The 27,368-nt window shown below is 43.2% G+C and overlaps 1 protein-coding gene across 1 annotated transcript in view; it reads right to left on the bottom strand.

Moving 5' to 3' along the window:
- ADGRG4 (adhesion G protein-coupled receptor G4) overlaps window positions 1–14,740 on the bottom strand; it is a 68,738-nt gene extending 53,998 nt beyond the window's left edge. Inside the window, exons 1-3 of the mRNA XM_065556734.1 lie at window positions 14,682–14,740; window positions 11,966–12,069; window positions 6,395–7,012 (exon numbers count right to left, since the gene is read on the bottom strand). Of these exons, the coding sequence (XP_065412806.1) occupies window positions 6,395–7,012; window positions 11,966–12,056 (709 nt within the window). The 5' untranslated portion in view covers window positions 12,057–12,069; window positions 14,682–14,740. The remainder of the gene's footprint in view (window positions 1–6,394; window positions 7,013–11,965; window positions 12,070–14,681) is intronic.
- Between the last annotated feature and the right edge of the window lie 12,628 nt (window positions 14,741–27,368).

Raw genomic sequence — 27,368 nt, forward strand, 5'->3', positions numbered from 1 at the left:
TTCTAAGGCGAAACCTGAGCAAATTAAGGGAAGAGTATTTCTGTGATGTCTGTCTCACTCAATATAGAGTAAAGGTACTTCCTTAGGACTCACGCCTGCTTTACTCATGTGAGTTCATTTCATTGACTTTCCCCAGAAAGGCTTTGTGTGACAGGACCACTAGTTTTTCAGTATTCGTGCAGAATATCCAGACCAGCTAGTTACACAGTGTGACGTTGCACCCCATACTGTTTTATGGAAATATGCTTATGAGTAAAAAGAACAGGAGTACTTGTGGCACCTTAGAGACTAACATAGAACTGTATCCTGTTCTTTTTGCGGATACAGACTAACACGGCTGCTACTCTGATGCTTATGAGTGTAAATATGACATAACTGGACTATGTTTTATGCTACATATGCCATGTAACATATCTCTAAAAAGGTTATGATCTACTGAATATATTCATCCTATTTGTATGCATGTATCATTTTTATATCTGAAGTTATGAGCGTTGGCTCTATGCTTGTATTTAAAGTGTTTGCTGTAGGAAACACATAAGGCAGATTTGGTCAACATAGTGTGAAAGGGTTATTCAAGTAATGGGGAGTACTTAACTAGCAATGGACTTTGGGAGCCGCCAATCCATATCTGAGCTTTCCTGGGAACATTCAAACTAACATGTAAACAATGGTGTCGGCCTGCAAAAAGCTGAATCATTCACAGACATGGGACTTGCCCAGGTGGCTACAGACTCCATCTTGTTACTGTGATTTTGCACAGGAGAACAAAGGGGTTTCCACCCACAAGAGAAAGAATATAAAAGGCTCTGGAAACCCCTCCATTTTGTCTTCAGCTGGCTCAGGAGATAGCCTCTCCACCCCAAAGAGATGCCAGAAAGAAACTGGAACAAAGGACAGTAACTATGGGGGTGTGAGTGGACCCAGACTAGGAAGGAGTCTAGTCTGTAAAAGAAGCTTATTGGAACATCTCTGAAGGTGAGATTTACCTGCATTTAGTTTCCTACTGTATTAGGCTTAGACTTGCGTGTTTTTGTTTTATTTTGCTTGGTAATTTACTTTGTTCTGTCTGTTATTACTTGGAACCACTTAAATCCTACTTTTTATATTTAATAAAATCACTTTTTGCTTATTAATTAACCCAGAGCAAGTATTAATACCGGGGGGGAGCAAACAGCTGTGCATATCTCTCTATCAGTGTTATAGAGGGCGCACAATTTGAGTTTACCCTATATAAGCTTTATACAGAGTAAAATGGATTTATTTGGGATTTGGACCCCATTGGGAACTGGGTATCTGGGTGCTGGAGACAGGAGCACTTTCTAAGCCATTTTCAGTTAAGTTTGCAGCTTGTGGGGGATGTGGTTCAGACCTGGGTCTGTGTTTGTAGCAGGCTAGCGTGTCTGACTCAACAAGACAGGGTACTGAAGTCCCAAGAAAATAGGCTCAGAGATTAGGTGGCAGTTCCAACAGGGTTTCTGTGACCCAACCCGTCACACAGTTCCCCTGTAAAACTCCATGTTTGCTATCTAGTTTTATGTTTAACTGAACACAGTAAACCGAAGTGATGTCCAGCTATACAAACACCTGTAAATGGGAACAAACTGCATTGCAAACACCAATAATCATAGTTTTTTCAGAGCATAAATCCTACAGCATACGCACAAGCAAACTCCCATTCAAGGGATGTCACTAGCATTTAAATAGCTCTGTGACATGGCATTTTGTTACATAGCATCTACTATGCAAGGTTATTTCTGGCTTCTGCCCTCTAAAATGCAGTGATACCGGTGCTACAAACATTCTCACTGAGCCTCTGTGCCTTAGTCCACTACAAACCATGCATAAAAATTAGTGCTCATTGAAACTTTGTAATTCTGATAAATGGCACATAAAGCGCAACCCATATATTTATAACACCCATTGCTATCCCAAGTGAGCCTTTTTGTTTGTTTGTTTGTTTGTTTGTTTCTATTTAGTGTCTCTAAGTACGATAAGTTGCTCAGAAATTTCAGTTGTTAAAGTGGTAATAAAAAGCAAAGGAAGAAATATATAGTGTATACAAATGTTCCTATAAAATATATCCAAGATCTGACACAAGATTCTGAAATATAATTAAACTTTACAACCCTCCTGTAAGTAGGTTTACAAAACGATAGTGTTAGTCTTTGAGCAAAACAGGATTCCATAGCCTTTACTCTAACTAAACATCTACCCACTTTTCTGAACTTCCTAACATTACAGGTGGGGTAGCACAAGGTTACCGACACTGCTCATTATAAAACTCTGGTTTCAGTTGCTTATAACTTTGCCAGTCTTTAAATGTTTGATCTGAAATCTTCCACGCCAGTGAAAAAAGTTCAGCCATTTCCAAGAAGAAGGCTGGGGAAAAGAACCGTGTGTTACCCATGTTGGAAAATTCTGATGACCTTTTCTTGGAATAAATCTAGCACCCCCATACTTTAGAGTGGGGGCTTAAAATTAGGTAGGGGGTCACCACGGTGTCAGGAATGTGCCTTTTGCCCTCCCTGTGAAAATCTGCCCTAATATGGCCAAGTTATAAACCTTTGAAAAATCACAGCTTACAGATGCTTAGTGGAGACTTAGATTTTTGTCGCTAAATCCCCTGAAGATTTTGTCCTCAGTGAGCGTGCTCCATCCCCTCACAGCTCCTAGTACTGAACAGATTACACATGCACTGACCCCACAGAGTGCTGAACATGCTCCAGTCCAAACTAGGGAAACTCAAAATAACTTTCCGTGTCGTTACTGCTGCCAGCTGCTATGGGACAAGTGGGGCCAGATACCAGAACTGAGACCCTTTCTCTCATGTGCTCTCAATGACCCTGCAGCTGGCACCCAGGCAGAGTAGAGGAGGGCTGGACAAAGAGACTAGGACTAGGAGCCGGTGGGGTGGGGGGACTAGACGAGAGAGATCTGATAAGGAGTTAGGTATGTGGGAGGGTGAGAACTAGGACTGGCTGGGCAGAGACTGGGGCAAGGAGCCAAAGAGAGGATGGGAGGAGATTGAGATTGGATGAGGAGCCCAGAGAGGGAGACTGGGAATGATAGTCAGTGGGCAGGGAGAAGGGGAGGGAGAGATAGATTGGTTAAGGAGCCAGGAGGGGGCAACTGGGACTGGCTGAGAAGGGATCCTGGGACTGGATGTGGTGTGGCGGGAGAGAGTAAGAGTCAGGAAGGAGATTTGGATTTGGGCAGTGAGCCCAGAGTGGGAAACAAGGACTGGCTGGGCATTGCAATTGGTACTGGGATGAGAAGCCTGAGGACTGTGACAAGAACAGCCTGGAAGAGATGGGGCAGAAGGGGTCAAGTTTGGGGGAAATGGGAAGAAGAGTCTGTGCCCGCTACAGAACACTTCCCTCCAGACCATTTCTCCACATATCCCACTGGCAAAGCATGTATCTCATCCCCCTCTAGTGCTGGTCCACATAGAGGATGACAACCTACTACTGTTATAAATTACTCTGTTAGCTCAAGTGACGGGTCTGTGTGGTGGATCTAGAGGTTCCAGCCCTGCTGATGACTTGTGGGTGTCAGTATGATGCCACATGATGGAATTTCTGTTTATGATTTTTCAGTTTGCTTTTTTAAAAAAAACCCTGGAAAATATACCCTCCCCCAAATCAAACTGTTAAAACAACATTAATAAAGATGCAGAGTCAAGCATTCAAAAGTTAGGAAATGCCAAGATTAAAGTTGCCTTAATTTGTCTCCCCTGTGCCTATGCATTACGGTAGAGTCTTATTAGAAGATCACATACTATTTTTCCGATAGGACCCCTGCCTCATTGAGTGCACAGGACGGACTTGCTCTGGGGTGAATCAGGGTTGTGTAGTAAAGGAGGCTATTGTCTATAGACACCCTGCTTCATTTGTTGCAGAAGCTGGAAGGTGTGTAGTGAAGGAGGCAGAGGACTGGTGGAAGAGAGGATGCTCTCAAAGTTAATGCAGTTGAATGTTGCCCTGGAGAAATGGAGTCCTCTGCAGGGATAGCCTCCTGGCCCAGAGTTCTTATGTGGTGCTGGGCAAGTCACTTAAACCAAACCTGTCCCAGAGGGTTATTAATTGTGTGTTCCTCATTTTTGGGGTGCCCAGCTTGATACCCTGGGGTCTGATTTGCAGAAGGGCTGAGCACTCTCAGCTGCCACTGAAGTCAGATTATTAGCTCTCTTCCAGTCTTCTGGAACTTCCCCAGTTCTTCAAGGCTTACTAAACATCAGCTTTTATGGTCCAGTGAGTTCCTAAGCCAGCTCTTTTAAAACTCTTGGATGCAAGTTACCTGGACCTGATGATTTAAAAATGTCTAACTTAAGTAGCTTCTGTTTAATGTCCTCCTGAGATACTAGTGGAATGGAAAGAATGTCTCATCACCATATGACATTATCTGTTTTTTCCATAAATACGGAACAGAAATAAGTACAGTTCTGCCTTTTCTGTATTATTATTGATAATTTTACCATTTCGACCTAGTAATGGACCAATACCATTTTAGGTTGCTTTTTTCCCCTGATATATTCAAAAAAACTTTTTTTTCCCCTTTACTCTGCTGGCCATAGATTTCTCCTTGTGTCCCTCTGCTTTCCTTATCAGTTTTTTTACAATCTCTAATTTGTGGTTTATATTCATTACTACCAATTTCCTCTTTCTTCCATTTGTCTTTTCTTTTTCTTTTTATAGCTGCCTTCACTTCCCCCGTACACCAGTTTGGCTTTTTAACTGGTAACGTCTTCCTTGATTGTGGATTTTTCAGCATCTAATTAGGTGTTCTTAAAAGACTGCCAATTATCATTCACATTTTTTTGATTAAATTCTTCCTCCCAGCTGACTTGGCTCAATTGTTTTCAGCTTTGTGAAAGTGGCTGTCTTAAAACACCAAGAATACATATTACTACTCTGGACTTTGTTCTGCTTGCACATTATAAGTGCGATCAAGTATGATCACTTGTACTTTAGCAAACATTAATTTTAGTTCTCTGATCAGTTCCTCTATCTGCTAAGACCAGGTTGAATAAAGAATTCCCTCATGTTGGCTGCAATACTTTTTGAGTTAGGAAATTGTCATCTATAATGTTTAGAAATTTCAAGGATGTTTTAGTACTGGCGGCATGAGCCCTCCAGTATGTCACTCAAATTGAAGGTCCCCCATGATCATTTAAATCAGTTATAACCATTGGTTTTAAAGATTCCAATTATGATGTTGCCTTCCCATCTGGTTAGAAGAAAGCATTTTAAAATATCTCGAGGAATTGTAATATCTAGGTGCCAACAAGACAATATAAATCAATAGTCTGCAATACTGTTTAGATTGGGTCTAGTCCCCACTCCTCACCCCTCCCCTTTTGCTAGCGCACCCACTCCTAGTATATAGCATTTATCACAGGCTAAAAGGGAAAGTGTTTGTTTTTGGGTGCCCCATGTCATGTGGGAGCCTGTCACTAGACCTGTTAGGACATGATGGGTCACCTTCACTGCTGGCCTAACTCTATTCAAGTCAAAGGGGCTATGTTGCTTGAGAATTTGTCAGTCACTTTTGACTGTATCATTACAAGGGCTCAGCTCCTGAGCTGTGCCCTAGGGGTACTCAGCGCAACTCAAAGAGCGAAGATCCAGAAGTGTCTTTGAACTCCTTTTACCTCCCTCAGTGCTGGGCCAGCTGTATGCCAGGTTAATCCCTCACCACAATTTACAGCAGCCTGAGGGGTTGCTCTAAGTTGCGCCAGCTGCCAGTGACCCCTGAGGAGCTGTTACAGCAGCTAGGAATAGTCAAGGTGCAGGGAGGGCCTGGCTACACCAGTTTTCCCCCATCCACACCCCTAGGCCACCCTCAGGGAGGGAGGTTGGTATAGGAGCCTCTACAGCAGCTCTATGCACCTGGAGGATGTTTGTACGCTGGGGTGATCCTCCTGCGGCTAGTTATGCCAGCACTCAAGTTGCTCTGCATGGAGGTCAGAATCTGGCCCAGGTTGTTTCTGTGATTTGGTCTTGTTTTCTGAACCTCGATAGCTGTGAAACTTAGCATCTGTACGTTTCGTAAGAGTTGTTATTCGTAAATGCAAGTGAAAAAGCAAACAGTGTTTGTCTAGTGGTCATGCTAGGGTCCGACATTAAGCTCTGAAGGAATTACAATTTATAGTGTAACTAAATTCAGTTATTTTCAAAGTGTCTGTGTACAGCACTGTAACATTCCTGGCCTCAGATAGTGTAACCGGTGAAAGCTGTGAAGCCTGTAGATTTTACTTGTTCTTTGTCATTATATATCGCTGTGCAATGGCAGAATGTCATTTCCAGGAGATTTCTATGTTTCATGCTACATATGCCCTGTTTTTATCACCACCTATATCCTCAGGGAGAAAAAATGATTGCAGACTACTCACCACAGCGTAGATGAGGGTCAGCGATTGGAACTATGTTGTCAAAGTGCCAATAATCCTCCCTCCAGCTGACGATATTTCCTGGGGAACATTTCGTTAACTCACTCTGCTCTCTGATTCTGTCCCACAGTTGAAAGTAGTACAAGCTGCCAACGAAGCTGCTGCTGCCCCGAACGATATAGCCATTCTGGATTTTGTGCAAATGCCCTAGCACCAAGCTCCCGGCTGGTTCCAGGCACATGGTTCCGTTAATCACTTTATCAGACAATAGGGTGCCATTGTGGTAGACTTCCAGCAGTCTCTTATTACCATCCCATATGCAGCACACACTGTGCCATATAAAAAGAATTAAATCAAGCTCAATGTCTATCTCTGTGCCAAAAAGATACAGTCTTAGATGTTTGTTTTCACCGCAGAGTCCGAGCTCGAGATCATTTATGTCAGTAGAGTTGCTGTCTGTTTGGTATGAAAATGCTGTCCAAGAACTGACATTTGTGGTTCTGTATAGATCAATGCACACAGTGAATTGGCATAGTGAGGGGATGCTGGTGTTGGCCAAGGATACGTACTTATCATTCCTTCCAAGTAAATCCAGTTTTTTTCCTTTCAGGAAATTTGTTTCTGTAAAAAAAAGGGGTGGGGGAGGGTGAAAAAGAAGAAGAAAATCTCACTTTTCAGAGAAAAAGTTGCAACATGACCTCATTCAGGTACTTTTTTATTAGGATAATTGCTGCATGTAAATGGATTGTGCCCATCATATGACAGCCGTTTTCCAAATCACTCTCTTTAGCAATATCACAAGATGATCGAAAAATTAAAGGTTTATTCTATTTCTGGCTCCTTCTCTCTTTGAAATGCAGAGCTGAGGCCTCCTACACCACTGACAAAGAAAACCTAAGTAGGTCTGAATGAACAAAGAAAAGCCAGGTTTCAGAGTAGCAGCCGTGTTAGTCTGTATCCGCAAAAAGAACAGGAGTACTTGTGGCACCTTAGAGACTAACAAATTTATTAGATGCATCCAAAGAAGTGGGCAGTAGCCCCCGAAAGCTTATGGTCTAATAAATTTGTTAGTCTCTAAGGTGCCACAAGTACCCCTGTTCATTTTAAAGAAAAGCCCAGGGATTTTCAAGTCTGTTACATTGAAATGGGCACAGAATTCAGCTCTGGATTTCAAAGGCCCTAACACTGAGTGCAGATGTTTGGACCAGAGGTCCTGCTTCAGCCCACTCTGAATATAGAAGCTATTGGCAGAATTTGGATCTGGGTTTGGAATTCAGACCACACACAAATTGCCATGAGACCCCATGGGTGCATGTTAGGGCAGAATTTGGCCACCTGGGCCTCATTCTCCATTCCGCACTGGCCCTTTTGCCCTGCTCAGCCAGCTCTGTACTGTGGGGGTCCCCCCCAACACAATGGGAACTAATGGCTGGCCAGGTCCTCATGGCTCCCAGTCCCTTTGCACCATCAGAGAGGTGCAAAGTCGCCATAGCAGAACGGAGAAATGAAGGTCTTAGTATCCTTGACTTCCATGGGCACATTCATGCAAGGTAGGGTGTGTGACAACAATAGGATCGGGCCCTTTGGGCGTACTCAGAAAAGATGGGATAGTTTTCTTTTTAATTATTTTCTTTACACTTGTTAGCTCTTGCTGCCCTTATCACCTTAGCCCTAGTGTTGCAGTATTGTCAGCATGTCTGTAACGACGCACCTGCCCAGCTCCGGGTCAGAAAGTTCCTGATTTTGCAGCCTTTAATCAGACTGAGTAGCAAACAAATAGTCCCACTGGAGTCATAACCTTCCCATAACCTTTCCCAAACATCTATAAATTAAAATCCCCCGTACTACACAAAATTAGGAAAGTGTGTAATGTTTGCTGCAGTTCAGTCATGGGGGCAAGGCTGGGTACTTCCCTTCCAGCTCTTTGCATCAGAGAAGCCCTGGCTGCCAGCACAATGCTGAGCACCTCTCTTGAGCTATGCTAGAAACAAGAGGCATTCATACCCTGCCATGACTGCCTAGAGCTACACTCCCAAAGAGGAAGTCTTTACTCAATGTGGGTGCTTGCTGCTGCTAGCTGTTCCCAGCACCTGACTGTAGTCATTAAATACTATGAAGTGGGTTAGGAAGAAGGGCAGGAATATTTTGTTGCTTCTTTTTGTTTATGATCTGTTTAGAACCTAAATAAGCGCTAATGGAAAAAGAACACATCAGCTGCAGTCCAGCAATAAAACTCTCTGTTTCCCTGCCAAGAACCCAGAGTGAAGGTGGCTGCTGCCATCAGAGAATGAAATTAGTCTGCAAAACTGAACTCTTTATTCTATACAAAGCCCCACAGAACATAGTGCGTGCCACAATCTTTTCATATCAAGTTTTCGGTCCTTGCCTGAGAGAGGCCATGAGCCAAATTCTCTCCTGGTGTAAATGATCATTGCTCCATTTGGCCCATTAACACCAGCAGATAATTTGGACCCATATATGTGGCAAGGCATAGGGACAATGAGGCATAGGGACAATCTTTCGATCCACAGTATAAGTCAGGCTGTCCGTGGAGTGATGATTTACAGGCTTGCCTTACTATCTTCCTAACACGTTTACATATGTTTCATTAATTAAAGATTTATTCCTTTTAGGAGAGAACTGCCATGGGGCTGAAGCCTTTATTACCATATCTCAATGCTTTTTCCAATCCCTTTCTCTAATGACCCCAAACCCTGATTGCTAGCCATACACTGTAAATCCCGAGTCAAAGCAGACCTGTAAATCTCAAGTGATTGTTTGCACTTTGAATAAAGGTTACACACGTCATGAACTCGTGAAACCAGGAGACACTTCCCCCATCTGCTACATATGCTTCAACTCAGAAGCACTGATGGATTTATGATCTAACTCTCTGTGGCCAATTAAAACTGAAGCGTTGCTTTTCTACCAAAGCCTCTTTCTCCCACGGTGTCAATAAAGTACTTGCTATGATACATAATCACAGCCTGGCCTGATATCTAATGTGTGTGGGAGTCCCTGAATTCCAAAGCTCAGGTCATTGTACCAACCTCACGTTCTAGTATGCTGGTCCTGATCTCCTTTACATCAGTGCAACTCTACTGGTTTAAATTGAGTTACTCCTGACCTACACCAGTCCAGATTAGAATCAGGCCTGTTGGACTGCATGTGGTGTCACCATTGACACCTGTGAGTAAGGGTGTATGGGAGTTGAAATCCGAAAGGCAGCATGTTATACCCACTGGGCTGAGGTGTAAATGAATAAATAAGGCTCAAGGCACAGAAAAATCTGGGCCCGTATATCTAATTTGGTTGGTTTACAATGTAGAGCCCAACCCAGCAGTGGGAATCCCCATGAACATACTTCTGGGCACGAAGTCAGTGGACATTTCACCTGTCGGGACTGCAGAATAAGATCTATAGTGGCATCATAACAGAAAGGGACAGACAGACGGAGATCATCATTTTCAGCCCAAGTAGAGTGGATTCAGTTCTCAAACAGTGCAAGAGAACACAGCACAGATCTTGGTCATCCTTTGCATAGTTATAAGAGAGCTTTGATTCCAGCTTCTTGGAATTCCCCCAGTCTAGGGTAACCCCCAGGAGGCATTAGGTTGGCAGAACTCTTAGACTTTAAGCTCAGAAGGAACCATCATGATAATCTAATCTGACCTCTGCATCCTTTCTTTATGGGTGGCCAGAGCATTACTGTGCTCCAGCAATCTCCAGATCATAGAGCAACCTCTTCGGAGCCACTGCAGCCAACCATAACTTACAGCAGCCCTCAGGCTGCTCTAAACTGCATCAGGCGTTAATTTGACTTTTGGCCAGTTCTGAGACTGGGGCAGGAGTGTGGGTGAAGGTGGCATAAATCCATCTCTGTCCTGCTATGAAGAACACAGCTCAGCGGCAATTGAGGCTACATCTACACTCCAGCACTTACAGTGGTGCAGCTGCACCGCTTGTGGTGGAGACACTTCACACTGACGGGAGAAAGCTCTTCCTTCGGCTTCATAACTCCTGCCTCCACGAGAGGCGGTGGCTATATCCATGTGAGCAGCTCTCCCTCCAACCTAGTGCTGTCTACACTGGTGCTTAGGTCAGTATAATTTACGTTGCTCAGGGTGAGATTATTCAGACCTCTGAGCGACCTTAAGTTATAGTGAAGTAACTTGTAGTGTAGTCGGAGGGCTGGAGCCACATTTCCTCACAAGGGTGAGGTCCAGATGTTTACCCCCGTTTTTTCAGAGGTGGCTAAAGCTGGGAATAAGGAGCTCCGTTTTTTGTGGACTAGGAAGTGGTTTGGTGTTGACAGTGGCTCCCGCTGAATTATATAGTAGGATGCATTTTTAAATCTGGAATTATCCTTGCCCCCGGAATTATTATTGAGGCTAGAATGTGAAAGTCGAGATAAATTAAATAAGCAAAAATGGCCTGGAAGCAATTATTATGCAGATGTCATATCCAGGAGTGGATAACATGGGGTCTGGTGTGTTCATGAAACAGAACAAATAGCAGTTGATTCAATGCCTGAGTTATTTCAAGGCAATTCAGCACAAGCATTCGCTTTTGGCTTTTCCTCGAACATGATAAAGCCAGCAAATCAAAGACACGATCTCCCTTTATGCTGAGTAAAATGACACTGGGAAAATGTTAGCCCTTCAAGTGTGGAAGGATAAGGAAACCTCACAGGAAAAAAATCCAACAAGCAGGCACTTTACCGTCTACGTGTGCGCACTAGCTATGGATGAGTCAAAAATAGGCATTTACTTCCTGCTCTGTGTTGCCCCAAATTATCATCATGGTGTGTGGGAAGTGCACTGATGGCAGGATGATGTGCTAGCTGCAAACAAGGATTACTCAGATACCCTTGCTGTGGGTTTTTCCTAACCTTGTGATGTGCAAAATAGCATCCCTGATTCTCAGCTGCGGCCCAGGAGAGTTTTACCCAGCTGCGTGGGTGAAGGTGTGCCCTACCACAGCTGAGAGGCTGGCCCAGCGTTTGCTCAGGGAAGAAGGACAGGAGGGTAAGAATGGCCAAGGAAGCGTAGCTGCTCATAGTTTTGAGTAGAAGGAAGAGAGGAAAGCTTTGAGAAAAATGTAGGCGAGAGGCTGCCAGGGCAAGAGGAAAGTGCATTCACACCTGGGCGCAAACCATTTAATAACATCTTCATGGTGAGAAACAGCTTTGCAGATGCAGTGTTTGCACAACATATGGCAGCAGGGGCCAGATCCTGCCTTAGGTGGAAGCAGCCAACATAGCAAATAAGAACCAAGAAGCTGGCAGATACATCCAACTTGTAGCAGGCAGGGTCCCTGAGGGTGGAAGTGCTGCCGAAGTCAATTTCCTGCTCCTTACAGCAGGTGTAAAACATGCCGTGTCCAGCTGCTGACTAGCACTTGCTGTTGACTGCAGCATATGCCAGGAGCCAGCTGGGGCAGGGTGACTGGCCAATTACCTCTCGCCCCTTGGTTGCTAGTAGAAGTTCTTCACACCCTCCTCCCAAGTCCTTGTGCACCAGCCAGGGGGCTTCAGCTCAGAGTCAAGTGTTCACAGATTAGAAATAACTATACCTGAGAGAAGGAAAAGACTGGCTGTGACAATCAGGCCACAAAGAAACTTGTCGGGAAAGTGGTGTACAGGACTCCACATAGGTGTCTTCATTTCTAGACATATTCTGAAAGAGATGGTAACACTTACTCATTGCACCTTAGGAATTCAAACCACTTTACACAGGTGACTAAACAGTATAATCCTCATAGTACAGATGGGAAAAGTGAGGCATAGACAGGTGAATGACTTGCTCAGGATCACATAGAGAGTCAGTGGCAAGCATAAAAAAAGAACCCAGGTGTCCTAACTTCCAGACCCCTCCCCTAACCTCTAGACTTGCTGCCTTCTTATAAAGCAAGACATCTCAGACTTGTCTTTTTATTAGAGCTTTCAATTAATAGCAGTTAACTCATGTGATTAACTAAAAAAAAATTTTTTTCGCGATTAATTGCAGTTTTAATTGCACTGTTAAACAATAGAATACCAATTGACATTTATTAAATATTTTTGTTTTTCTGTATTTTCTTATATATTGTAACGTGTTGTAATTGAAATCAAAGTGTATATTATTTTTATTACAAATATTTGCACTGTAAAAATGATAAAAAATTAGTATTTTTCAATTCACCTTATAGAAGTTCTGTAATGCAATCTCTGTGTCGTGAAACTGCAACTAACAAATGTAGATTGTTTTGTTACATAACTGCACTCAAAACAATGTAAAACTTCAGAGCCTACAAGTCCACTCGGTGCTACTTCTTGTTCAGCCAATCACTAAGACAAACAAGTTTGTTTACGTTTACAGGAGATAATGCTGCTCGCTTCTTATTTACAATGTCACCTGAATTTAGGTACCTGAATTTAGGTACCTACAGGGCTAGGTGGCAACTAAGCATTGGTTGAAAGCAAGTGGTGCCTTAATGTTGGATTTTTTAAGTCCAGCTTATGAATCCATCCTCAGGCCTCTGTCATGGCACTAAAGATCTTGCTTCAGTGCAAGTAGCAGATTCATTATTCTCTAGTGCAGGAGATGCACACGGTACATTGCAACTTCTGCACCAGCACAAGTGGCACTGGGGGGCTGATCAGACCTTTTATGCAGTGATGTCATTGGGCATCATGAACTTGCTTCTGCTCCTACTGAAGTCATTGGCAAAACTCTCATTGATTATGCATCCGAAGAAGTGGGCTGTAGTCCACAAAAGCTTATGCTCTAATAAATTTGTTAGTCTCTAAGGTGCCACAAGTACTCCTGTTCTTCTTTTTATTGATTTCAGTGGAAGTTGCTGCATGCTCAGCATTTTTGAAAATCGGACCAGTTAATTACGTAAGTTACCTAAATGTGGCTCTTTGAGCCTAACAACATAGGTCTCTACTTTTGAAAATCTCAGCCTCAGTATCCAAGGCTGACAGCTGGGCAACTCACAGGAGCATTACATTCATTCAAAAACTATCCTTTAAAGTACCATAATGCTTCCTCCCAATGGGCTCCAATGGGGATACCAGGTGAGTCCAAGTATCAGAGGGGGAGCCGTGTTAGTCTGGATCTGTAAAAGCAGCAAAGAGTCCTGTGGCACCTTATAGACTAACAGACCTATTGGAGCATGAGCTTTCGTGGGTGAATACCCACTTCGTCGGATGCATCCACTTCGTACAGTTACTCATGTGCTTAAGTGTTTTCAGCATCAGGACCTGTGTCTGTATTGTATTTGTAAACATCATAATTTCATTAGATTGGACAAATAATTCTTCGCTACTGAGCTGCACAAACAATTTAAAGCAGGGAACACCAGCGGAGGATTGGGCCCTACTTTTTTTTTTTTTTAATTTAAGGGGGAGGGGGAAAAAATCAATGTTTTAATTGAGCACAGAAAATATGAGAACGAACTAAGTCAAACAGAATCAGCTTTTCTCATTTTTAGGCCTTGTATGCACACAAACTTTCACCAGTTTAGTAAATCTGATGCCACTATTATTTTCATTTAAGAGAGGCTTATAGTTCTGTTCAGCTTAAACCTGTTCTCAATAAATTTAAGCTAAACCAAAGCAAGCCTGATTTAAACTGAAACAAGTGGGTCCACACAGAGCTTCACACCAGTTTGACTGTCAGTTTAAAATCACATAGTGACAGCTGTGCTATTGCGTGTCTAGAAAAGCCCCTAGCTGCTAGCTTGGTCTCTTGGTGCTGAGCTCTCCTGGGAGTCGTCAGCATCTCCCACATTCACTTCAGTGGGACTCCACTGCACTCAGCACCTCACCAGTGAGCTCAGAGCTCTGCAGGATCGAGCCCTTAATTAACAATGTTGTATTTAACTTGTAAACGGTGGGGCCAGATCCTCAGCAAATGACAATTGGTATAGCGCCAATAAAATCAGTGATTTCAAGGGAGTGTGCGGATTTATGCCAGCGGAGGACATTGCCTGGCATTCTGTGCTAATGGTCATTACAATCTGAGCACTGTGAAAATGGAAATGGTCCCTCTATAGCCAGATGAACTAAACATAAATGTATATTAATAAAGCAACTGAGCTAATAATAGATATCTGCACTGTCGAGTGAAAAAAGCAGATAACTGCACTTGTGAAACTCATTTAAAAGATTTTATAAAATGTAGCGATTGAACAATTAAGTTCAACTTTCTGTTTAGTGTCTAACACAAGCAATTGTTCTTACACATTTACTCCATTTACATATAAAAACTTTATAGCCATTACAAGATACTTTTCAAAAACTCACCTGGTAGGGAGGCAGCAAATGAAAATCAAGGTAGATTTTTGCCAAACGTCGCCCACATTTCACCCAAAGCGCATTATTGGCACAAAGAGGAAATCAGACGGGATGCTTTGAAGCTTTAAGTGGATCAGCTAGTGAATAGCAGACCTTCTCCATTTTGAGTTCTCACCCCTTAGAGTTATTGAAAAATCTGCTGTAACAACAAACCTGTCTGCCTGCCTTCTCCTTTATTACCCTACCTGTGATTTGATGACTCCTGCCATAATATTTCATTGACAAATCATTTTGTCCTTCTCTGCAGCCTATAGGATGTCACAGGCATATCCATGGGGGATAAAATTTGATGTGCATACAAGAGCGAAGTCCAGAGTTTACAACATTGTCAAATGTCAAGTGGAATTGAAAAAAGATGAGCTAAGGCATCTTCTGCTTGGTTCTGTTTAGAAAGTGACAGAGGTCTGAGTAATTTCCCCAAAACCTCTTCTCTCTGTTCATTACTTCATAACAGAGATCCTCTTCTGGGCCCATCTGCCCTTCCAATACTTCATTCTCCTTGCTACTTGGTTCTAAAACCATTTAATTCTGCCAGCTGCCAGGAAAGACTCTATGGCTCAGAGGCTGACAGCCTCTCAAAGAGTAACATCTCTCTCTCCATGGTATCTAGGTATCTGATACAGTATGAAGATTGACATAACATTTTAATTCACGATGGACCGGCTCTTGCCATCCTAGGGCTTGGCATTTCTTTACCTCTTCCTCTCCACTTGGCATCTCCGTCTTCCAACTGCTGTTATTGTTAGTGGGCTTTGGAGAAAAAGTGAGGTTTGAACAGAGCCCTGAAAGGAGTCTAGATGGAGCTCATTCGTGTCTCCTACTGAGTGGATAGTATCCCGCCCAGAATGCTTGCCTCTTGCTCCCAAATGTCACACTCTAGTTAGCTCCCACTGCTGGACCTGAGCAGGGAAGGAGCAGCCAGACAGGTGAAGAGGACCCAGTACTGGCCCCAAACTCCCCCATTCAGCAAGAGGCCTAAACAGGCCCTGGGCTGCCTCCAGCTTTCACCCAACCCTCAGCCACCCTACCCATCTGCCTCTATCCTTCCCCTGGCATCCCGCCCTAGTTCCCACCAAGCTTCCTTCCCTAGGTACCCCCATTTCTCCCAGAGACACCTCCCACAAGCCCCGCTGTCTCCAGCTTCTCCCTTGAGTTCTCCTCTGGACAGCTCCACAAACCTAACTACACCCAGCTCCCAGCTACTTTGGCTTCCCCCTGGATACCCTCACAAACCCGCTGCCTCCCTCACTGCTGCCACCCAACACCCTCCACTCCCCAGACACCCTTCAGCTCTCATCCACCTGCCACAGCTGCCAAGCCCTGTGCGGTGCCACGTCCTGCTCCCACCCCTGCTTGGACAGGGTGGTTGACCTTAGGTTGAAGTTTATGGCCATATAAATTTACAGATATGCAAATTATTAAAAAAGCTATACTGCAAATATGCAAAATATTTAATGAGCTAAGTTGCATATTTTGAAATAATTTGCGTAAACTATCCCTTATGGAGCTGCACAACACTTGGCAGCTGTGTCCAGGTACTCTCCAAATGTAGCCCTGGGCACGGCTTTTAAAAGCCACCTCTGGGTTGTACCAGTTAAGACAACTTTATGGCTACTTTGCATCCCTAGAGGTGCAAGTGTTTTTATTGTGATTTCTAAATGCCATTACACAAAGCACACAGGACTTCCCTTTCCCCCTCTTGCCATACCCCTCTATTCGTTTTTCTGGTGTTTAGTTCAGAGGTAGGTTTAATCACATTGACATTTTTACTGTGCTTTAAATAATGTTTTTTTGTATTTACTAGAGGTGATTGAGAGAGCCTGGAGAACCATGCTGGGATAGGCTTTCTTAATATCAATTACCAGCCAGTTGGACAAGTTACATAAGATGTTTGGTGTAATAGCCAACAGCCCCAGGCTCTCAAGTGAAAAATCTCTTTGGGAAGCTTAGAGGAAGACAGGGCCGGTGCAAGGAAGTTTCACGCCCTAGGCGAAACTTCCACCTTGTGCCCCCTGCCCCCAGCCCTGCGGCAGCTCCCCGCCCCCCCCCCTTGCTCTGAGGCGCCCCCCACCCCCCACGGCAGCTCCCCTCCCTCCGGGGAGCCGTGCGGCAGCTCCCCACCCCAGCTCACCTCTGCTCCGCCTCCTCCCTGAGCACGCCGCCCCTGCTCTAATTCTCCTCCCTTCCCAGGCTTGCGGCGCCAAACAGCTGATTGGCGCTGCAAGCCTGGGAGGCAGGAGAAGTGGAGCGGCGACCGCGCGCTCGGGGAGGAGGCGTAGAAACACTGTAAAAAAAAAATTGGGGGCACCGCTTTTTGGCGCCCCCAAATCTTGGCGCCCTAGGCAACCGCCTAGTTTGCCTTAATGGTAGCACTGGCCCTGGAGGAAGATGTGACACAAAAAGCTAAAAAATCTCCATATGCAATAAATTTAATGAAATGAAGCCTGGTACAGAATGGCTCCATCACAAAAACCATGTTTGGCTGTTCAGACCCAAATAGAATGTTCAGATGCACAATCCTTCTTAGGGTGTTTTTGCTCCTCTTTGGATATGCAAAGATTTTTTGCCGTGGAGGTTGCTATGGAGATTTTTAAGATCTTCCAAACTTCTGTGTACTGTAATTATGTTGAAAGCCTGTCTGCTGGGAGTCTGATTGTCAGGATGAGGAATGTGGGTGTCTGGTTCACTAGCATATCTTGCCACCAGCCATTTTATTGAAATGGAAAGATTCATATGCCCCGAGCCTTAATAGCGGCTTTCTGTTTCTGTTAGACCTTTCAGCACAGAATGGCTGTCGTCCTTCCCAAATAACTCCATGAATCACTGTCTAAGTAAATGGGTGTACCCTTTTCAGAATACCTCAACTCTGCATTATGCATCAGTTAATGTTGTTTGGAGAACATTCATTTCCCAATTGGACTGAGTTTCCTTTAAACAGCGGGACATTTATATTTGATCCCCAAACTAAACTATGTGTAATTATGGGAGAGTTGCTATCACATTTATTCACTTTTGTTATTTAATTCTATCACAACTGATTGATTGTTGAAAGCATGGCTGTGTACAAACAGCTAGCTTGTTAGATTCTCCATATTTTCTAGTAGATAGATCTACTGTAGCTATATGCAGATCCCTGGACAAAATGCATTTATAAGGTTGCAAATATATATCTTTTAAGCCAAAAAAACTCAGTGTTGTAGCCGGAAATATCGATATCACTAAATGTTTAGAAGTGGGGCATTAAGTTTCAACAATCTTTATTAACATTTGCCTTAATCTGTATTATATGATTGTTTTATTTTATTTTATATTTATGGTACAGTAGCTCCATGAGGCCTCATTGTGCTGTACATTATACAGACATATACAAACAAAGACACCAGTCCTGCCCCAGAAAACTTACTGAGCCTATATCCATACCCACCCTCCACTTCTAGGCCAGAATCCTGCTTACACCCACATACAGTACATTTCCAATAAGAGTTAAAGTCCCTCACTCTAGGCCTAATCCAATCCCCATTGCAATCAACAAAATGTCTCCCTTGACTTCAGTGGACTTTGAATCAGGCTTATCCCCTCCCACAATTATATACTGATCTGAGAACTACCATATAACAACCACTACCCCAAGCCTCCTCCACGCTACACACTTGTTATGGGTCAGATATACTAACTTCTTATTTTTTTAAACTTTGATAAATATATGCAAGAAACTTGAACCTTCCGCAGCCCACTGGCCCACTATGGTCCAAGGCAGAGGGTGTAAAAATGGGCTTACAATGGAAACTCTCTCACTCTTATACTCTATGTCCCATGGAACTTGCAAGTTCTTCAGACTCTCTTCTGTTGCTGATAAATTCTACACCACAACTCAAGGACTTTATAATGCTTGCACAAACATTTAAGCAACTTCCAGAGACTCAGATTTGCAGCTAATAACTCCAAAATGTTTCACCCTCCTTATTAATACATTAATTCTTATTAAGCACAAATGTGTAAAACAAATGTAAAGTTTATAAACCACTCCAAGAGAAGTCTACAAACTCGTCCCCTAGGAACCCACCCCAGGGACTGTCTACATGTTTCCCAAGGTACACAAACAAGGAAACCCAGGCAGAGCCAGTGGTGCAAGTAGAAGTCATTTCTTGCCAGTACTGCACTCATGGGAGGGACACAAAGCGGGGCACGTGACTTCCCAACATGACCTTCCATGTGACTCCTCCCCGCCCCGCCCGTAGCTCAGGGCCCCCACGCTCTCCCCGTTCCCTCCAATACTCCCCTTACCCGTCTAAAATTTTACAACTGCGTCAGATGCAATTGTAAAATGATGCTTTGGGTCCCTGGTGCCACCTGTACTTCCAGGTGCCATTGAGAATCCAGCAGCACCCCAAATTGAAAACTTCTTAAATGAAAGATGGATCGGAAGGACAATCACCCCACTTTCCCTTAACACACTATCAGTGCCTCCCTTACATCCAAACTAAGCTTCTGCCAGCTTGCCTTTATCTAAGTGTTGCTCTCCACCAGGCACTAGAAAAGCAAAGATGCTGCACCATCTGGGTTTGATGGAAGAGAGGCATAGAACTGTGTGTGCCATGTACATCTTGATAGAACTACAGCCCACATTGTTTTATTATTTTCCTCAGCATGACATACAGGAGGGGCAATCAAAATCAGCCTGGCAGAACGTGCATGAGAACGGTCTCTGGACAAACAAGCAATTGATCAAAATCATATTCTCTGATCTCTTGGGCCAAATCCTGTTCCCATTGAAACCAAAAGGAGTTTGCTATTGAGTTCAATGGGAACAGGCTTTGACATTTGGAGAGGAAAGAACAAAACCACTCAAGCAAGGGCTATGTTGCTTATACCACACGTATCAAAGGCTTCTGATTCAAGTGAGAAGGTCAACAGACATCTGATCTTTGTCCATTGCAAGGGAGAAATCAGCAATCAATGAGGCTAGAACAGTCTCTGTACCATATCCAACTCATAAGTCCATCTGCAAAGGATCCAGGAAATATGAAGGCCTTAAAGTCCTCAGTCCCTTGATTAGAATGCTCCCATTAGCATATGTTCATAGTCCAGAGGCTGGAGCAGGAAAGAGGCAAAATGGAGATGTTTCCAGACCAGGGCCTTTTAGTTTCTGCCAAGTGCCAAGTAAAGGGAAATCTGTTCTTACTGTGGAAGATGGTGTTTGGAATCACATGGGCAAGTTACATGTCCATCATCCCCATCCATATTCTAGTTAGAATGTTCACAAAAAGTCCATTAAGTGTAGACGGGCGTTTTGCAAGGTCCATTGTGAGCTAAGTGTTCCTTAATGGGCCATTCAACTTAACTTGTCCCTTCATGTGCTGGCTAAATACCTTGTGGGCATTACCACAGGAGCAAACATGTAGTAAACCTAGCTAATATTCATAACTTCAGCTACCAAGATGAATATACATGCATAGAAATAGCATAATCATAAATGTCAGCTATTTCACCTACATGACTATTCCCAAAAGAGATTCTGAAAAATCACACCATGTACCCGAGACCCTATGTGCCAGCACCATGCCCCATTGGAGTTTTGTTATCTGTTATGTAACAACAGAGACGGAGCCGGTGACGTGACTCCGTTTAGCCTAAAAGGGCAAGGTTAATTTTTAGCTGATCAGGTGTGACTGCATCTTTAGTCAGTGAGGGCATACTTGCACACATTCAGGTTAATGGACTTCAGAGTTCCTTTGCAGTTAACTTTTTAATGTTCATAAACCTGGTAGGTGCTGAGATGGTTTAAAGCATAACACAGGTTTTTAGGTTTGCAAATCTGTGAACCTCTGCCTCTTTGAGATTTTATTATTATTTTTTGCTAGTCATAATGTGGGAGGGTCTCCTCTCTGCCCTCTGCTCATGAGGTTATGTATGTGTCTTGTAGCACTATTCTGAACACCAGTTGGAAGGAATTTTTTTTTTCAGTAAGTGTGAACTGATTCTTTTCTCTTAGAAGGCATGTAATTTTTTCAGGTACACACTGATTAACACAGAAAACAATTGGGGCTGTTAAACTTTCTTCAAATTCCATAGAAAATTAAGTTCAACTATATTTTCCAGTACAGTGGTGAAATGGGTGTTTGTATATACAAATATCAACATGCTTAACTGCTCACTTTCCCCCAAAACGTGTAGTATTTCAGTCTGTTTACATGGAATAAGGGAGTTGGGTGAGGAGCCATTTCAGCATATGTATGACTTATTAAAAGACAAATTTTAAGTAGAACTTTATCCTAAACTGCATTATGGTGTTGTACCCAAACATTGCATTTCAATGGGAAATTCAACTTCCTTTATAGGAACAGAACACCCCTTGAAACTCTTACCACAAAATTGGTCCACAGTCATGCAAATAGTCCCATTGTCTTCAATGGGATTGATCAAATGATTAAGGGTTTACAGGATTAGGTTCCAAGTTTGTAAATTTTTCTGGATGAAACTGACAATGCCTGAGCTGTCAGATCAGAAGGAGCTTCATTCGAATAAAGGTGGGCAGATGTGTGATAAGTCTTAGCTCCGTTTCTAAGATTAGGAACATATTTTCAGCAAAGTTCTTGGCAGATTCCTGAAGCAGCTGGTTTAAGGCTGTCCGTGTCCGGCATTATAATCTTCACTTATAGTTCTCTCACCCACAAAGCTGGAAAATGAGGCATTTGTTTTCTTTGTTTTGCTGCTCCAGTTCCAGTTAACAAAATGCATGCTAGTTTGGCTGAAAAGAAGAATTATATGTACACTGGGGACAACACCTGATTCCTGTCAGGCTGCAGAACTGGGCTGACATCAGAATCCAGACACCTCTGGTCAGTGCAAGCAGAGGCATTCCTCTACTGATTTTGACTTGATGTGATGCAGTATGAATGTCATGGATAATTCAGACCAGTAGGGAGATACAGAATCAAAAACACTTTTTAAACACCTTCCGTCCCCCGCACCTCTCCCCCCTGACCAATTTAATGGCAGAATACATATGCTAACAAACTTAAACAGAGCCTTTGTTTGTTTGTTAGCATATGTATTGTGCTGTTAAAGCCATATAAAGAATGAATGCCCTCCCTAGCCACGTTCTGCTCCTTCAAGGAGCAGAGCAAATCCCACCCCCACCCCCCTCCAGAGGGGAGGAGGGCTAGCCCGAGGTCTTTCTGGTACCCCGTACCCGCTAAAAAACTCTTGCCGGTACTGCATACTGGAGGGTACCGCCCTACTTGCACTACTGGGCAGACCTATCATATTTCAGAATTCATAGAAACCATCCTCAAACCACTCACCACACAAAGGGCCAGCTTTCTCCAGGACACAACTGATTTCCTCTACAAACTCTGCAATATTTACAACCTCCCTCAAAACATCATCCTCGTCACCATGGATGTCACATCTCTGTACACCAACATCACACACAATGACCGCATAGCTGCCTGCCTCAGATATTTACAAGACAATGGACAGCCCTCAGATATCCACTCCAAACACATCACCAAACTCATCCATTTCATCCTCACCCATAACAATTTTACATTCGACAACAAACACTTTGTCCAAACCATGGGAACAGCCATGGGTACTAGGATGGCTCCACGGTAAGCCAACCTCTTCACGGACCATCTTAAAGAAGAATTTCTGGGCAAATGGCACCACAAAACTAACTATATACCTGATATATGTCGAAGATATTTTCATCCTCTGGACAAATGGCTTAAACTCCCTTACAGATTTCCACTACAACTTCAACAACCACCATCTGTCCATTAAACTCCCTCTGGAACACTCCCACACTAGCATCATCTTCCTGGACATCAAAATCAGCTTCAATAATGGAACCCTACAGACAAATCATATATCAGAAACCCACAGATCACCACACCTACCTTCGCAGATCCAGTAACCACCCCAAACTCACCAAAAAATCTGTATTTACAGCCAGACATTCAGATACCATAGAATATGCTCTGAGAGAAAGTCCGGGATATACACCTTAACACGCTTTAAACCACCTTCACCAAAAAAGGACACTCCACCAGACAAGTAGATTGCATCATTGAATGGGCCACCCAAGTACCTCGAGAGTACCTGCTTCAATACAGAAACAAAGCCCCCTCTGACAGCACATCCCTAGTTGTCACCTACCACCCCACACTGGAACCCATATGGGGCATCATCAAACAAATACAATCCATACTCAATGGGGACCCCATCCTGAAAGAAATCTTTCCCAAACCCCCACTTCTGGCCTTCAACCCACGAAAGCTTATGCTCAGATAAATTTGTTAGTCTCTGAAAGGTGCCACAAGTACTCCTGTTCTTTTTGCGGATACAGACTAACACGGCTGCTACGCTGAAATCTGAGCATCCCAGAGGTGTGTGTGGGAGGAGGGGGGTTTGGGAGGAGCAGGGGCAGGCACAGAACTCCGGGGCCAGGAAGAGTGAGCTCTTCCAGCCTGGCCTGGATGGGAGATGACAGCTCCTCTGGCTTGGAGCTGTGGGGGGAAGGGGAGAAAGCCAGCTCCCCCCAGCCCAGGACTGCCGCAGGGAGAACCAGGTCCTCAGACACCAAGAAGAGCCAATTCCTCCAGCCTGGGGAGTGGGGAGGAGAGCCAGCTGCAGGGGGCACAGAAAGTGCCCCTACAAAAGCGGCCAAATTTTTATTCCTGTGCACGCCCCTGGCTCCCACACATGCCTGTTACAAGATGTGGTGTAGCTCCTCCGGTGCACTAAATGGCCCAGTAACAATTATATGGGTGAAACCAGACAATCACTACCCTCTCAAATGAACTCACACAGGAAAATGATAAAAGACAAAAACAAACTATCATCTGTGGGTGAACACTTTTCACAAAGTGATCACTCTAGATCTGATCTATCAGTCTTCAGTCTCAAAGGAAACCTGCACAACTCTTTCAAAAGATGAGCCTGGAAACTTAAATTCATTACTCTGCTAGATACCAAAACCCATGGATTTATGGTTTATTACAATAATCTGTAACTCACTAACTGCCTCTTTTCATCCTATGACTGCAGAGCTGTTAGTGAGCCATCTATCTTGAATGGTCCCTTACAATATGTGCTAACTACTTATGCTAAACGCTCTATTCCACCTTGCATTTTGCTGTAATGCTGGGAGTTCCTCACCCAGATCTGAAGAAGAGCTCTGTGTAATTTGAATGCGTCTCTCTCTTACCAACCGAAGTTGGTCCCTCACCCACCTTGTCTCTCTAATATCCTGGGACGGACACAGCTACAACTACACTGCATACAAGTTTATAGAGCAAGATATTTTTATACATACTTTTACAACTAGAAAGGTTAGACAAAAATGGCTTATCCCAATAACATCCATCTTTTCCCACAATTCTCATATGACTTAAAACTAAACTTCGGGCAGAAGATTAGAGAGGTAGATTCAAAATATCATTTCTAATGGAAACTGTCCTACAAGTTCAAAGGCTGATGTAACTACCATGTTTCTGTAATATGTGGAGAGCCAGTAATTAAGGTAGAAGTAATAATTAAGGTAAATTGTGGTTTTGCACTGTGGAATACCAATAATCTAAATAAAATGAGAAAAGGGGTAAAAAAATTAATCTAAAAATTAAAAAAAATGACAGTGCCAATCAAAGGAGTGACTGCCACATCTCCCTAAGAGAATATTTACAGAACTGAGAAAAGATTGACCTAATGCTGCTGCTGGTTTTGAATGTACTTTGAATATCTGCTGTCCCCTCACATCATTGGCTCATAATGAAGAGCAAAAGAAAGCTCTCATGTAGTAGCAGAGCAATATTACAGAGACAGATTTAATAACCACTGCTACTCATGCCCCCAGAGGACCCATTTCTTCTCGGATGTCACTGAGAAGATGGCAAAATCGTCACTCACGTTTGCAGTGATTGAAGTCAATGGGACTGCTCATGAGCTTAAAGTTAAACATGCACTTAAGCACCTGGCTGAATTAGGGCCCATATGCAGAACTAACAGGCTGGATGGAACTTTAGAGCGACCTCTGATCACTAACCTTCAAAGTGCTTAACGACTGCAAAAGAATAGGTTATAAGTAACGTATTAGATCATAAAACATAACCCATCTAGTGAGCTACATTGTAAAAGATTAGATTAGTTTACTAAAAAAATAAAATAAAATAGGAGCCAGGGGAGAAGATGGATGCTTTTATGAAGGAAAATTCCTTCAAAATTCTTGAAGCTATAAATAATAATGTATCGTGCCACCCTTTGGGAGCTGCGCCATACAAGATGTTAATGTCATAGATAGGTTTCAATTGTAAGACTGAAATTTTCACTCACCTTATAACTTTGGACAGAAAATTTTTTCACCAATGAATTTGTGGATCTTTTGAACCAGAGTAGATTATTTTGGAATTGTTTAGGGAATCAACCAAATCATTTTATTGTTACAGCTCTTTAAGAATTATTCGCTTAAAAATGTAACAAAACATTCAGATTTTTGGGGTCCCTTTAATGTTAATACAGCTTGGTTTTAGCAGGTCACTGTATGCATACTAAAGGTCCAAGAAAAAATGAATGAATCCTCTAATTTGATTAATAAAAAATGATCAATTATGGATAACCCTGATCATGGTGATCAGTTATTCCTGGGTGAGATTAACTGGCATTGAAGGTTTCACATCCCATTAACTGAAGTTTTCTATACCATCCACTCACACTGAACATTTTATACACCAACAGTGCTGATTCATGTTGATCATTTAAAATGATAGCATGGACAGCTGGTCATGCACTCTTCATAATGCAACCATTGGCCTCATGTGAACCTTATAAAGCATGTCTGACCAGCTAAACCAGAAAAAGAAGAACAGGAGGACTTGTGGCACCTTAGAGACTAACAAATTTATTAGAGCATAAGCTTTCGTGGACTACAGCCCACTTCTTCGGATGCATATAGAATGGAACATATATTGAGGAGATATATATACACACATACAGAGAGCAGAGCCATTGTAGAGTTCGTTCAGGAGTGCCACAGCATGTATGTCTCTTCAATTCCCCAGATTCCACATTCCGAGACCAATTGAAGCAGGGGTATCAAGAGAGCCAAGAACCCCATAAACGTACTAAACATATTAGATAGTCCATAAACAGCCGCAACTCTGACCTATAGGACTCATGACAGATGGGCCTGGGTAACCCCTGGTCCCAGGGTTAGGGTTGCTGAACACCCTGCCTGCATAACACTTATTGTCCCTGCTTGTCCCAGGTGTAAAGTTCCAAGTTTTGAGCCTCAGCGCTGCATCCCCCTTGTGGTAGCATGTGTTGTAGAGCTAGTCAGGAACAATGTCAGTCTAAAATGACAATATTTTCCAGTGTCTTTGGTGTATATGTTGTGAAAGTGTCAAATGCTAGACGTCTAAATACTAAGATGGGTGAAGTTGAGTGCCTGGTATTAAATAAGGATATTGATATAATAGGTATCACAGAAACTGGGTGTAATGATGACAATCAATGGGACATGGTAATACCAGGGTACAAAATATATAGGAATGACAAAGTAGGTCATGCTGGTGGGGGAGTGGCACTATATGAGAAAGAAAGCATAAGAGTCTAATATAGTAAAAATCTTAAATGAATCAAACTGTACCATAGAATCTCTGTGGATAGAAATTCCATGCTTGAATAATAAGAGTATAGCAGTAGGAATATAGTACCGACCACCTGACCAGGATGGTAATTGTGAAATGCTCAGGGACATTAGAGAGGATACAAAAATAGAAAACTCAATAATCATGAGGGATTTCAACTATCCCCATACTGACTGGGTATACGCCATGTCAAGTTGGTGGGAGGAAGAAGGGGGGATGGTTAATTTCTCCTTGTTTTAAGATCCAAGGGGGTTGGAACTGTATTCCCCAGGAGTTGGTGGAAGGAAGGAGGGGGGATGGTTAATTTCTCCTTGTTTTAAGATCCAAGGGGTTTGGATCTGTATTCACCAGGGAATTGGTGAAGAGTCTCTCAAGGCTACCCAGGGAAGGGAATTAGCACATTGGGAGTGGTGGCAGTGGACCAGATCTACGCTGGTAATTAAGCTTAGAAGTTTTCATGCAGGCCCCCACATCTGTACCCTAAAGTTCAGAGTGGGGAAGCAGCCTTGACAGCCCCCTGCCCTTACACTCCTAAATATAGAAGTGTAGCCACAGTGACACAAGCACTAGGATGGGCTAGTCAACCCGAGTATGATCCCATCTGAGACCCTAGGAATGTATCCGGTGGCTAACCCCTCCCACTGCTCATGGTGCTGTGGCTACACTTCTATTTTTAGCACACTAACTCAATCAGAGCTAGCACAGGTATATCTGTTTACACTAGAAATTACACCTCCAGCTCCCATGTAGACATACTTTAAGAGGGTCTTTCTTTTTGGCTTTCTTGCTTTCTTTTCCCCCACAGTCAAGCTGGCCATCCGTGGTTACACTGTGATGCATAGTCATGCTTTATTTTATCACATCACATCTCCCAAAGAAATCCTGTTGCAATATATGATTTGTGGCTAAAGCCAGGGACTGGGAGTTAGGACTACTAGACTCTGTTCTTGAGCACTGATTCACTGTGTGACATTGAGTAAGTCACTTAGCC

The sequence above is a fragment of the Chrysemys picta genome, chromosome 9 (assembly GCF_011386835.1).
Source record: "Chrysemys picta bellii isolate R12L10 chromosome 9, ASM1138683v2, whole genome shotgun sequence".
Taxonomy (NCBI): domain Eukaryota; kingdom Metazoa; phylum Chordata; order Testudines; family Emydidae; genus Chrysemys; species Chrysemys picta.